The following is a 14,812-nucleotide window of genomic DNA, read 5'->3' as shown; positions in this document are numbered from 1 at the left end:
CTCTCCCATATGTACTCTCTATCTCTCTCTCAAAGTAAATAAATAAACTTAAATAATAATATGTTCCTCATAGAGTTGATACAGTGATTTAGTGACTTAGAACAGGGATACTGTGTTTTTGTTTTTTTTTTTTAATTTTTTTAACGTTTTACTTATTTTTGAGACAGGGAGAGACAGAGCGTGAACAGGGGAGGGTCAGAGAGGGAGACACAGAATCTGAAACAGGCTCCAGGCTCTGAGCTGTCAGCACAGAGCCTGACGCAGGGCTCGAACTCACGGACCGCGAGATCATGACCTGAGCCGAAGTTGGCCGCCCAACCCACTGAGCCACCCAGGCGCCCCAGGGATACTGTGTTTTATTGCTCATCACTTTATATTACAGATACTGCATTTTTTACAAATTGAAGGTTTGTGGCAACCCTGCATCAAGCAAGTCTATCAGTGCTATTTTTCTAACAGCATTTCGCTCTTTTTGTGTGTATGTGTCGTGTTCTGATAATTCTTGCAGTATTTTGAACTTATTCATTGTTTTGTGGTGGTCGTCTGTGATCAGTGATTATGACTTCCTGAAAGCTCAGTTAATGGTTAGCATTTTTTAGCAATAAAACATTTTTTAACTTAAGTATGTATGTTGTTTTTTTAGACATAATGCTATTGCACAACTAACAGACTACAATATAGTATAAACATAGCTGTTATATGCACTGTGAAACTAGAAATTTATTTGACTTGCTTTATTGTGGTAGTCACTTTATTGCAGTGGTCTGGAACCAAACCTGCAAATCTCTTGAGATATGCCTATATGTGTATAAAATATCTGAAACAGTAGTGTTTGCCACATGTAAGTATTCAGTATTAGGTACACTAATAGTGGTAGTACTAGTAGCAGTAGTGGTACTGCTGCTACTACTATTAGTCTAATTACTATCATTATTCATATTATAAAATAAACTTTTGAGACATTCAAATTACATATATACATACATACATACATACGCACATACATACATACATACATACATACATAAGATTGTACTTAGAGTCCATTGAGCTGAAACTTACTTTGCTTCCACTTACTAACTTTCTAACCTTCAGCATTTCCCTGAACTTTAATGTCAGTAAAACAGGCTGATAATATTCTTTCCTGTCAGGTAATCTCTTGATCTGTAAAACATTACTAGAAATCATATAGTTCTAGAAATTATGGTCTAACTTTAAAACTATGAAAGAAAGAGAACTGATGATGCTCTGCCTCCCCTCCCTTCCGTGAGGTCCATTTTCTTTCTTTCAGAAAAATGGTTTCTCAAGTGAGTTGACAACAAAGGTTAAGCATTTAATGCTTGTTAGATTATAATAGTCTTATTCTTATTTCGATTTTCATACTTTACTCTCCTGGTCTTGGTATTCCTTCTCTATAAAACTAAAGTAATAAAAGGTATTTCTAAAAATTTCTAAATTTAATGTGAAAATAAAATTAGGGACAAGCTAAATTGTTTTCTTTTAAGCTGTGTGTATATGGTGATTAACGTACTCTACCTCATATTTTCCTAACACCTTGTGTATGCCTTTAATATGGTGGTTATTATAGTGATTCAGTTGTTTGTATGTCTAGCTTCCTACTGAATCAAGCAGATCTTTATATTCATTGTGACTAACAAATAGTTGGAAATTAACAGGTTTTTAAAATTTGCTGACTTACATGAATCCTAGATTAGCCCATAATTAATGAGGTTTGTCTTAATTGCTGACTTGGTGCCATGGTCATTCTGATCTTAAATTAATGATTCACTTGATTCCCTGGTCATATCAGCTTCTACTTTAGATGTAATGTTGCTTTTGAATAATATCATTGTCTAAATCCACTTAAAGCTACTTAAAACTTATGAAAGTTGCTAACTTTAAAAAGATTCTTTTATTTTTCATCAAGCTAGCTAGAATTACGAACTCTTGTCAATTCTGGGACCCACAGATATTTTTTATATGTGGTATTGATAATTTTGACCTCAATAGGTAACAATCCATTATACATTATATAGCTTTTTCTCAAGGATTGGATAGCACATTAGTATCAAGTATCTATATTATATCATAGTATGTAAATAAGGATAGCTAAATCTATGCTTTGTAACTCTCTGCTCCTACTATAGTATATTTGCAAAGTGATAAAATTCTCTCTTCAAATCACTCATTGAAACTTGAGTTTTGTTGAGAATCTCCACTTGTATGTCCCACAGTACCTCAAAACTCAAAACCCAAACCTGAACTCATCTTTTCCTCCCCATTCCATCCCTAGCTTGCCCACAAAGATCCCTGCCCTAGTGCATGGCACCATCCCTTGGATTGCCCAAATCAGTATTACTCCTGGCTGCATCCTCTTCTCTACCCGCCCCTCATATCCATTCACTCATTAAGTTTTATGAATTTACCTTGTGCATGTATCTCAAATCTATTCACTTCTTCCTTTTTTATTAACCATAGTTCAAGCCATGTTTATCTCTTCTCATTTGTATTTCTGCCATAGCATCCTAAACTGGTCTCCCACCACCATTACCATCCATTTCCAGTTGTTTTTACACTGTTTAAGTAATCTTCCTAAAATACAAATCAGAGCATGTTGCTTGCTGCTCTGTTTAAAACCATTCAGTGGTGGGGCTCCTGGGTGGCTCAGTCGGTTAAGCATCTGACCGGCTCAGGTCATGATCTCATGGTTCATGAGTTTGAGCCTTGCCATCAAGCTTTGTGTTGACAGTGTGGAGCCTGCTTAGGTCGGTCTGTCTGTCTGTCTCTCTCTCTCAAAATAAATAAATAAACTTAAAAAAATATTCAGTAACAATCCTTGACCTTCAAGATAACATCTAAATTCTTTAAAGTGTTTATAGCACCCTTCATAATCCAGCCCCTACTACATGATACAGCCATATGGAGCAACTTGTAGTTCCTGGAGACCTGTGCTGGAGGTGAGCACCTTCAGGTCTTGACACACACTATTCTTCCTGCTTGACTAATTCCCAATTGTAATCAGTCTCATTTTGGAATTTTTTCAAGAAACCTTCACTGATACCCCAGTATCCTACTCCAACATCATCTAATATTGGATTAGATATTCTTGTATATTTCCATAGTACTTTCTGCTTATCCCTGTTAACAGCATGTGACATACTGTATTGTCATCACTTATTTAGTTGTCTGCGTCTCTCCTGAATTCCTGGAGGGCAGGTACAATATTGTTTTGGTTGCTGTGTTTCATTTCATTTCATTCTTTCTTTTTTTTTTTTTCCTTTTATGGTTTGCCAACGTTGGAGCTACTTTCTTCAGATGTATCTCTCTCTCTCTCTCTCTCTCTCTCTCAATTAAAATTTCATTTATTTTTTTGACTTATTTAGCCTGGAGACAAAAACTTTATTTCTCCCACCATCCACCCTCTACCTCTAGCAACTGTCATTCTGTTGTCTGTATTTATGAACTTGGTGTTCAGGGCAGGGGTTGGTTTTGTGTTTGGAGTTTTTTATTTTCTTTTAGATTCCACATGTAAGAGAGATCATATGGTAGTTGTCTTTTCTTCATCTGACTTACATCACTTAGCGTAATGCCTTCAGGATCCATCTGTGTTTCCACAAATGGCAAGATTTCATCCTTTTTTATGACTGAATAATATTCTATTGTGTATATATACAATTTTTTCATCGATTCATCAATCAGTGGACACTTAGGTTGTTTCTGTATATTGGCCATTGTAAATAATGCTGCAGTGAATATGGGGTGGGAGGTGTATACATCTTTTCAAATTAGTGTTTTTGTTTTCTTCAGGTAAATATCCAGAAGTGGATACCAAATGGATCATATAGTAGTTCTACTTTTAACTTTTTAAGGAAACTCTATACTTTTTTCTATAGTGGTTGTACCAGTTTACATTCCCACCAGAAGTGCACAAGAGATCCTTTTGGTTTTTTTTTTTTAAGTTTATTTATTTATTTTGAGAGAGTAAGCAAGTGTGAATGGGTGGGGAAGAGGCAGAGAGAGAATCCTAAGCAGGTTCTGCACTGACAGTGGTGCTTGAAGTCATGAACCCTTGACATCATGACCTGAGCTGAAGTCAAGAGTCAGATGCTTAACCTCACTTGCTTAACCGACTGACACACCCAGGCACCCCAGAGATCCTTTTCTCTACATCGCCAACACTTGTTATTCTAGTCTTTTTGATAATAGCCATTCTAACACGTGTGAGGTGATATCCCTTTTGATTTGCATCCCCAATGATTATAAATGTTGACATCTTTTCATGTATCTGTTGGCCTTCTGTAGGTCTTTGGGAGAATGTCTATTCTAATTTACTGCCCATTTTTTAAATTGGATTGTTAGGGTTTCATTTTTGTTTTGCTGTTGAGTTGTAGGAATTCTCTATATATTTTGTATATTAGTTGTTTATCAGATACATGATTTACAGATATTTTATTCCATTCAATAGGTTGTCTTTTCATTTTGTTGTTCCCTTTGCTGTGCAGAAGCTTTTTAGTTTTGAAGTAGTCCCATTTGTTTATTTTTGCTTTTGTTGGTTTGCCTTGGGTGTCAAATTCAAAAAATCATTGCCAGGACCTGTGTCAAGGAGTTTATTGCCTATGTTATCTTCTAGGAATTTTACGGTTTGAAGTTTTTAATCCACTTTGAGTTTATTTTTGTGTGTAGTGTAAGCTAGTAGTTCAGTTTCATTTTTTTGTATTTGGCTGTCCAGTGTTTCCAACATTGTTTATTGTGTCCTATCTGCATTGTGTATTCTTGGCTCCTTTGTTGTAAATTAATTGACCTTATATGTGTGGGTATATTTCTGGGCCCTCTATTCTGTTCCATTGATCTATGTGTCTTTTTATGCCAATGTAATACTGTTTTAATTACTATGTCTTTGTAATATATTTTGAAATCTGGGAGTGTGATGCCTCCAGCTTAGTTCTCCTCTTTCAAGATTGCTCTGGCTATTCAGGGTCTTTTATGGTTCCATACAAATTTTAGAATTGTTTGTTCTGTTTCTATGAAAAATACCATTGGGATTATGAAAGGGATTGTGTTGAATCTGTATATTGCTTTGAGTTAGTATGGACATTTTAACAGTACTAATTTTTCCAATGCATGAGTACAGAATATCTTTCCATTTATTTGTTTCTTCAATTTCTTTCATTAATGTCTTCTAGTTTTTAGTATATAGGTCTTTTACCTCCTTAATTAAATTTATTCCTGGGTATTTTTTTGTTTTTGTGCATTTGTAAATGGGTTTTCTTTTTAATTTCTAATAGTTAATTCTTCATGTATGCAACAAATTTTTGTGTATTGACTTTGTATCCTGCAACTTTATTGAATTTATTCTAACAATTTCTTGATGTTTTTAGGGTCTTGTATATACAATATGTCACCTGTAAATAGTGACAGTTTTACTTCCTCCTTTCCAATTTGGATGCCTTTATTTGTCTTACCTGATTACTCTGGCTAGGATTTCCAATACTGTGTTGGATAAAGTGGCAAGAGTGAGCATATTGGTCTTGTTGTTCCTGGTTTTTAGAGGAAAAGCATTTAGCTTTTCACCATTGAGTATGTTAGCTGTGGGTTTATCTTATATGGCCTTTACTGAGGTATGTTCCCTATACCCACTTGGCTGAGAGTTTTTATCGTAAATCGTTGTTGAATTTTGTCAGATGCCCTTTCTGCATCTATTGAGATGATCATATGATTTTTTTCTTTTATTTTGTTAACGTGGTGTATCACATTGACTGATGTGTAGCTGTTAGGCCTTCTTGCATCCCTGGAATAAATCCCACTTGATCATGGTGTCTGCTCCTTTTAATGTATTGTCGAATTCAGTTTGCTGATATTTCATTGAGGATTTTTATATTTATGTTCATCAGGGATATTGGCCAATAATTTTCTTGTGGCATCCTTATCTGGTTTTGCTATCAAGATAATGTCTGCCTTGACTTTGGAAGAGTTTTGTCCTCTTCTATTTTTGAAAGAGGTTAGAAAAATTGATATTAAATCTTTGAATGCTTGGTAGAACATAACAAGAACCCATCATAAAAGGAAGAAGACCCATCATATGCTGCCTTACAAGAGACTCATTTTCCAAAATAGATTATATGTTAGGCCACAAAAAAAGTCTTAATAAATTTAAGAGAATTGAAATCATATCAGGCATCTTTTCCAACCATAATGGTATGAAACTAGAAAATTAATTATATAAAGAAGACCAGAGAATTCACAAATTTGTGGAGATTAAATAGTATGCTACCGAACAACCAGTGGGTCAAAGAAGAAATCAAAAGAGAAATCAAAAAATACCTTGAGACAAAAAAAATGGAACTGTGACAGACAAATACGTGGCATGCAGCAAGAGCAGTTCAGAAGGAAAGTTTGTGGCAATAAATGTCTATCTCAAGAAACAAGAAAGTCTGAGACAACTTTATATTTCAAGGAACTAGGAAGAGACAAAAAGCCCAAATTTAATACAAGGAAGAGAATAACAAAGATTAGAGCAGAAATTAATAAAATAGAGAGTCAAAAGACAATAGAGAAGATTAAGGAAACTAAGAATTGGTTCTTTGAAAAGATAACAAAATTGACAAACCTTTAGCTACACTCACCAAGACAAAAGGAAATAGGACACAAATAAAATAAAAAATGAAAAAGGAAATATTACAACTGAGAGCACAGAAATACAAAAGTTGGGAGAGGTTTTTTTTTTGTTTGTTTTAGCTTTGGAAGATTAGAATGAAGTTGTATGCCAACAAATTGGACAACCTAGAAGAAATGGATAAATTCCTAGAAATATACAACCTACCAAGACTGAATCATGATGAAGTAGGAAATTTGAACAGATGAATTACTAGTAGGGAGATTGACTCAGTATTCAAAAACCTCCCAGCAAACAAAAGCCCAGGACCAGACTGCTCCACTGGTAAATTCTACCAGACATTGAAAGAATTAATGGTTGCTCTGTCTCACCAGTAACTCATACGGTGCATGGCACATTTCGTTCGTTCATTCTACATTTATTCAGCAAATATTTGTTGAACACACTTTATGTTCGGCAGTTTAGAATGAGTTGGTCTAAATTTTTTCTGTTGAAATGAAGCCTTGTTTGAGTTTTCAGTAAGTGTTGATAATATAAAAGAAGTGGCTTCTAAAGATTATTATTCAGTGGTCAAAGTGTAAATATTTTTTCTTTTACCAGTCTTAGATAATCCCTATAGTTCATGTTGTTTTGGAAATTCAGAAGTGTGTGTATATGTGTGTAATTAATAACTGAATATGTGAATGGAATATGTAATAATATCTTGAATAATTACATATTATGACTTTATTTCTGGACTCTCTACCTTAAAATATTTAAGAAAAATTTTTAAGTAACATGCTCAAGTTTTAAGTAAAATATTTAAAAACACTTTAAATGAATTTTATCTTGATTTCAGTTTATTCAGTGGATTTTTTTAGTAGTTGGAAAAAGCTGTGGTAGTTCGCAACTGTGTTAGAAACAGTTGTCAAGTGTGGTTCTTTACAATGTGAGACTGGGAGCTGTTTCTAAACACACAGTTACTAGCACAGATTTGCTTAAGTTTCCAATCTGATCTGTGGCTATGGGTAAGTAATGTGGAATATGTATAATATTTGTGGGGTGTTGGAAACCACTGTAAATTAATTTCCATAAACTCTAACTTTAGGTTGGTGTATAACCTAGTGTATAGATTTTGAACCCCATCCAAGCAGTAATACAGTTTTTTTGTAAACCTTTAAGATAGTTAAGTATGTAAAAATTAAGGTATTCTTCTAGTTTCAGAATGTATAGACTTAAGTCTCTTCTTTTGTTGGAATAAATCCTAATATAAATTTTCAATGTATTTAATATCAAAGATTTCAAAGATTATTTTTTAGCTAAAGAAAGAAATGTGCTTATTTTCCAGAAGGCTTTGCTTAAACCTTGGTTCCTATTCATAGTGAAGACTCTGGTATATTAATGTTGGGTTTACAGTAAAATCTAAAAATTATAAAATTAAATCTGTGTGTGTGTGTAAGCATCCCTTTAAATTGCACACTATTATCTTTTTGAGCACTGATAAGGTCTTAATAAAATGTGTGGGTGTGTACACTATCCAATTTGGGTAGTCACTAGTCACATGTGACTGTTGAGCACTTGATATAAGGCATGTCTGAAAATAAATGTGGTAAAAATAAGTACTGATTTTCAAAGATTTGGTATGAAAAAAGAGTGTAAAATATCTCAATTTTGTATTGGTTAAATGTTGAAATACATTTTAGATATCTGGTTAAATTATACTAGAATTAATTTCACTTTTTTTTTCAAATACAGCTACTAGAATATGAAAAATTACATGTGTGGGGGTGCTTGGTTGGCTCAGTCAGAAGAGCACGTGACTCTTTAACGTTTATTTATTTTTGAGGCAGAGAGAGACAGAGCATGAACAGGGGAGGGTCAGAGAGAGAGGGAGACACAGAATCTGAAGCAGGCTCCAAGCTCCGAGCTGTCAGCACAGAGCCCAACGCGGGGCTCGAACTCACAGACCATGAGATCATGACCTGAGGTGAAGTCGGAAGCTCAACCGACTGAGCCACCCAGGCGCCCCGAAGAGCACGTGACTCTTGATCTCAGGGTTGTGAGTTTGAGCCCCATGTTGGGTAAAGAGATTACTAAAAAAATAAACTTAAAAAAAATTTACATATGAATCACATTCTGTTTCTATTAGACCTCTCTGGTTGAGAACATTTCCTAACTGAAAATTATGTTTTCTGTAAATTATGGTTGAAATTGAGCATTTTTTGTATTGAGATTTTTTTTTTAGTTTTAGATTACAGCTTGGCATTTAAATATGGACATTCTGATACTAGGTGTAAAAGTGAAACTATAAAGTTAAAATTTTTTCAACAAAATATTATTTTGAGGGCTTGCTTTTAGACTTCGTTGTTGGAACAAAGCCATAAATAATATTTTATGATTTCTTGATTCTTGGATTGGAGCTAGTATGGCAGTTACCATTGATCGTTCACTTTATTCATTGTTTCATTTATTTATTTAACAAAATGTTTGTTTATTTGCTTCATATGTGCCAAATCTATCTTGGGAATACTTCATAATTTTAGGAGGGAACAAAAAATCATACATGTGCATGTATATAAGTTCATTGGAGTTGAAGGTAGAAAGACATGAAGCAGTTCCTGTCCAGATTTTTATTTTCTGTAAAGTAGTATCTAAGGTCATCATAGTTCACCACTAGGGATGGTTTTTGGGGAATACTCCTTGAATTGAAGAGGTTCTCCATAGATGTGAATCAACATTTTTTTGAGTACCTACTGGACAACAAAGTAGATACTGAGAAAAAATATAAATGAGAGACCTGGCCATCAAAGCTTATATTTTTGTCAAGAAAATATGGCATATACCAAAAAAGTAAATAATAACATAAAGTAGCTATGATATTGCAAAGAATATATGGTACTTACACACTACTACAGATAATTATACAGTACTACAGGAATTCAAAAAATGAAGAGAATACTAATGACTAGAGTTGTTTTTTAATCTTTCTCCTTTGCTTCATATTGCAGTAGTGGCCAAGTGATCTTTTCAGAATGACCCCTTTTTAAATACCTTTTAGAACAGTCAGTGGTAATTTATTATGAGAACTATATAGAAATTTAGCACAGATTCTTTACCTCAGCACAAATAAGAATCAATAACAGTTCTTTTAGAACTGAGCTTTGAGTGCTTTAGAACAAGACAGTGTTTACAGATAGGAAGTTGAGGTTACTATGGCATTACACAATTCAAATTATGTAGCTTTGTGTATCTGTTTGGTGTGAACTTCTGGGTGCAGCTGAGTTAACCAACACCTTTTCTTTCTGTTAGTACCTCTGAATTCCTTACTTTTTAGTCTTTAATATTTGCTGTGTTGATGGTGAGAAGGAAAGGATTCCAGGGCAGGATGGGTGAGTGAGTTAGGTATCTGTAATAATAAGATCTATAGATTTGAGGGTTTTTGTTTGTTTTTAGAGAGAAGGCACGAGTGGGAAAGAGGGGCAGAGGCGGGGAGAGAGGGAACCTCAAGCAGGCTCCATGCTTAGCCTGGAGCCCAATTCAGGGCTCAGTTCCCATGATCTTGGGATCATGACCTGAGCTGAAATCAGGAGTTGGACACTCAACCATCTGAACCACCCAGGTGCCCCAAGATCTATCGATTTTAAACAGGAATAGGAGTGGGGTGAGAAGAAGGTTGTATAGGATGAAAAGTTTTGAGAATGTACTTTTTTGAGTGTTGTAGAAACTGATTGCTAGCAGCATTATAACCAGGGTGATAGAGATATTATCCCCACATGCATACCTACCACAAACATACAGAAATGTAACACAAAACAAGGACAGAAATGTAAATGCGTAGTTAAGCTCTAAAGAAGGAAAGAAGAAGCCAGAAATGAGAGAAGTCAAATCAAAGCAGTAAGTAGGAGTAGGTGCTATTGTATAAAATAGCACAGGGACTTTTTGGTTCTGGACTATATGTCCTAAGGGATCTGGGTTGGAGTTTTAGTGCATATATGGGCATGGGAGATATGTGGTCTTAGGCATTTTCAAAATAGAGCTAGCATTAAAACCTAGGCATATGGCTTAGAACCTGAAACAACTTCCGTAATTGTACAAAAATCTAATTTTTTTTAATGTTTGTTTATCTTAGCCTGAGCGGGGGAGGAGTAGAGAGACAGGGAAATAGAGGATCTGAAGCAGGCTTCACACTGTCAGCAGTGAGCCCAGTGTGGGGCTCAAACCCATGAACCGTGAGATCATGATCTGAACCGAAGTCGGACACTCAACTGACTGAGCCACCCAGGAGCCCTGTCCTTGCTTTGTATTTTGTAATGACCGCATAATAGTCTATTGTATAGCTGTACCAAAGTTTATTTAACAGTTATTGATGAACATTTTGATTGTTATCCCGCAGTATTATAAACAACTGCAGTGAATATCTTGGTACATACTACTTTGCCCATATGTGTGAATATAGGTGCAGAATCAATTCACAGAAATGGAATTCCTTATTAATAATAGCAATTGCCAAACTGCTCTCCTTAAAGCAATTAGGAATCTTTTTTCCCTCATGCTATCCTTTAATGATACTAGTATTTGATCACACTTTTTGATATTTGATAACTTGCCACGTAAAAAATCTCATTGTCAGGGCACCTGGGTGGCTCGATGGGTTAAGCATCCAGCTCTTGGTTTCAGCTCATGTCATGATTTCATGGTTTGTGAGATGGAGCCCCACGATTCTTGGGATTCTCTCTCTCCCCCTCTCTCTGGCCATCCCCCTTGTGTGCTTGCACACGCTCTCTCTCTCTTTCTTGTGCATGCTCTCTCTTTCAAAATATATAAACATTTTTTTTAATCTCATTGTCATTTTTATTAGCATTTAAACTTAATTCTGTCTTGTCTATTCATGTCCTTGGCCTGATTTTCTATTGAATTGTTTCTTTTCCATATTGATTTGTAGGCATGCAGATAAAATAAGGAAATTACCCTTCTGTGACATGTATTGTAAAAATTTTTTTCCTAATAGGTTGCTTCTTGATTATGTTTGTGGTGTTAATTTTCCAAGCAGAATTTTAAAACTTTTTATATGTTACTCAAATTGATTAGCTTTAAAAAAAATCAATATGTTTATTTGGGGGGAGGTGGGGAGAGAGAGAGAAAGAAAGAACAAGAACAAGTTGGGGAGGGGCAGAAAGAGAGAAGGAGACATAGAATCTGAAGCAGGCTTCAGGCTCTGAACTGACAAGCAGTGAGCCTAATACAGAGCTTGAACTCATGAAGGGTGAGGTCATGACCTGAGCTAAAGTTGGACGTTCAACTGATTGAGCCACTCAGGTGCCTCTGTTAGCCTCTTTTTTTTTTTTTTTTTAAACAATTCGTACTTAAAAGTATAATACAAGGAAGGTTTTTTCCTTCTGAACCCCCACAAAAGTAAGTTGCCAGCCTGTTATCCTGCTACCTCCTAATACGTTAGGGTGTATGTTTCCTACAAACAAGGATATTCTCCTAAATCACTGTACTACAGCTATTAAAATCTGAAAGTTAACATTGACCCATTACTACCTTCTAATCTTTTAACTCCCATTCAAGTTTCACTAATTGTCATAATGGCAAATTTTTAGCAAAAGGATCCAGTTCAGAACCATGTTAGTTGCCATATCTCTTCCATATTCTTCAACCTGGAACAGTTCCTTAGACTTTGCTTGACTTTCATGACTTTGACAATTTTGAAGATTATTCAAAACAAATTAGAACAAATTGAGCTTGTTTGAGGTTTCCTCAAATTAAATTTAGGATATATATCTTTATCATAGCAGTTGTGATCCTGTTGTATGCTATCAGGTGGCACACAGTTTCAGTTTGTCCTACTGATGATAGTCATGTTGATCACTTGATTAAGGCAGTGTCTGATGGGCATCTCTGCTATCGAGTTACTGTTTTTCCCTTTCTACTTAATAAGTATTTGGGGGGAGGTACTCAAACGTGCCATTCCATATCAAACTTTAAAGTTAACTATTTATCTCTAGCAATATGAATTTATGGGTTGCTTTCTATTCATTGGATTATAATACTTTCACTGTCATTATGAATTTTGATGTTCCAACATAATTTTGCTAGTGAGTGATCATTTAAGCTGACCTCTGTGTCTTTTTGACACATCTTCATCATTCTTTGAGCATTTTCTTTTCTCTGCCACAAGATATTCCAGGCTTGTTTTGTAATTTCCAACGACCTAAAATCAGCCATTTCTCCAAGGAGCCCTTATCCTTTTTATAAAAAATGTTATCAGAAGCCAAGATCCAAATGTTAGTCATACTCATTGGTACTGGAGTGTCAACTGCTTTCTAGGTTCTGTCAGTGGACAGAGCTAGGAAATATACGCAGGTACATTTATCCACATCCAAACATTTACATATGTATTTATGTATTAGAAAACCATGAGTTCACATTGATAACCTCCAATTCCAGTCTTAACACCCAAGTTCTTATTCTAGTTTTCTTTTTATAATTTAACTCTCTTCTCTGATAGAAACCTGGCTTCCATTATTGTTTAATTATTTGATGAATCCTTCTGTTGTATGCAGCCAATCTTCCACTTCCACCATCCCTTTTCCTGTATGCCCTTCTCTCCTTGCTCTTGCTCTGACTCTCCATTTCAGGCCACCCCTTCTCCCACACAAGCTTCCTTACCCTGTTGAGCTCTAGCACCCTATGCCAGACCACCGTCTGCAAAATGTTGTTTTCATCCTACTTGATATGTGATACCCACCCTCCACTTAGCTGTCCCTCTGCATGGACACCCTCCTCATCCCACTTTGATTCTGACATCTCTTGCCAGGCTACTCTTCTCACCCTACTTGGGCTATAATCATGTATTAGTAAGTCTTCCCATTCCTCATCAAGTGAACATGCTCCTCACCTTTTTTTTAAATGCCTTCCAGATTTTGTGTTCTACTTCTTCTCCGCTTTAACATTACAAAAAATAATTACCTTTGGTTTCTTTTAGTGATAGATTTGTTTGTACTTGAATACATGCTCCATTTTGGAATTTGTTTTGAAGTAAGAAATGAACTAGAAGTCTAGCATTTCTTTCAGATGTTTGTCCAGTTGGCTGGAATTTTATATAAAAGTTGTACGTACCCCTTCTCCCCCTATCAAATTTATGAAGCTTCTTAAAAGTATACTGCATCCATAGAGCTTTTTTTAAAAAATGGGTGTCATTTTTCATATTGCTTTTTTTTATAACAGATGATGATGTACCTGCAGATATGGTTGCTGAAGAATCAGGTCCTGGTGCACAAAATAGTCCATACCAACTTCGTAGAAAAACTCTGTTGCCAAAAAGAACAGCGTGTCCTACAAAGAGCAGCATGGAGGTAAATAAATGTAACTCCTTTTCTTTTTGTAATGAAGGAATTGTTAAGAAACAAAACGGGAAATGTCACCATTTAAAAGAAATTTTTTTTAATGTGTATTTATTTTTGACAGAGAGACAGCATGAGTGGGGGAGGGACAGAGAGAGAGAGAGAGAGAGAGAGAGAGAGAGAGAGAGAGAGAGACAGAATCTGAAGGAGGCTGTAGGCTCCGAGCTGTCAGCACACAGCCTGACATGGGGCTCAAACTAAAACTGCGAGATCATGACCTGAGCCGAAGTCGGACGCTTAACCGACTGAGCCCCCCAGGTGCCCCTGAAATGTCACCGTTTTTTAGAAATAATGATTACGTATGGTAAAAATATTTGCTTAATTAGTTTTCCTTTTGTTTTTGAAGGGTGCCTCAACTTCAACTACAGAAAATTTTGGTCATCGTGCAAAACGTGCAAGAGTATCTGGAAAATCACAAGATCTATCTGGTATTTCCTTTGGGAAAACTAAGGGATAGAGTTAAATACTCTTTTTAATTTTGTTTGATAGCAAAAATTAAAATTTTATTAAATATAGATTAATGGCACATTTTGAATTGAAAAGGTGATACTATAGAATAAACATGAGAACCTGATCTCTTTTGACTGTAATTGTTGTATAAAAATACATTTTATGTGTTTAACCAGTTTCTGAAATGGTACATAACAGCTAAAAGAAAGAATACTTAAGTTAGGACAAAAGAAGGTAAATGTGTATATTATCTATGAAAGTAAAATGCTTATAAAATGATTGTCATCAAACAATAAAAGCTATTCATTAGATAAAATGAAAATAATGCTCTTTACATAATGAGAAAGTTGTCACTACCGCAATA

The 14,812-nt window shown here is 35.2% G+C and overlaps 1 protein-coding gene across 1 annotated transcript in view; it reads left to right on the top strand.

Moving 5' to 3' along the window:
• FBXO11 (F-box protein 11) overlaps positions 1-14,812 on the top strand; it is an 86,340-nt gene that overhangs the window by 45,430 nt on the left and 26,098 nt on the right. The window contains exons 2-3 of the mRNA XM_030310562.1: positions 13,823-13,950; positions 14,345-14,426. Of these exons, the coding sequence (XP_030166422.1) occupies positions 13,823-13,950; positions 14,345-14,426 (210 nt within the window). The remainder of the gene's footprint in view (positions 1-13,822; positions 13,951-14,344; positions 14,427-14,812) is intronic.

This window comes from Lynx canadensis, chromosome A3 (assembly GCF_007474595.2).
Source record: "Lynx canadensis isolate LIC74 chromosome A3, mLynCan4.pri.v2, whole genome shotgun sequence".
Classification (NCBI taxonomy): domain Eukaryota; kingdom Metazoa; phylum Chordata; class Mammalia; order Carnivora; family Felidae; genus Lynx; species Lynx canadensis.
This window is presented reverse-complemented; position numbering and strand designations above follow the sequence as displayed.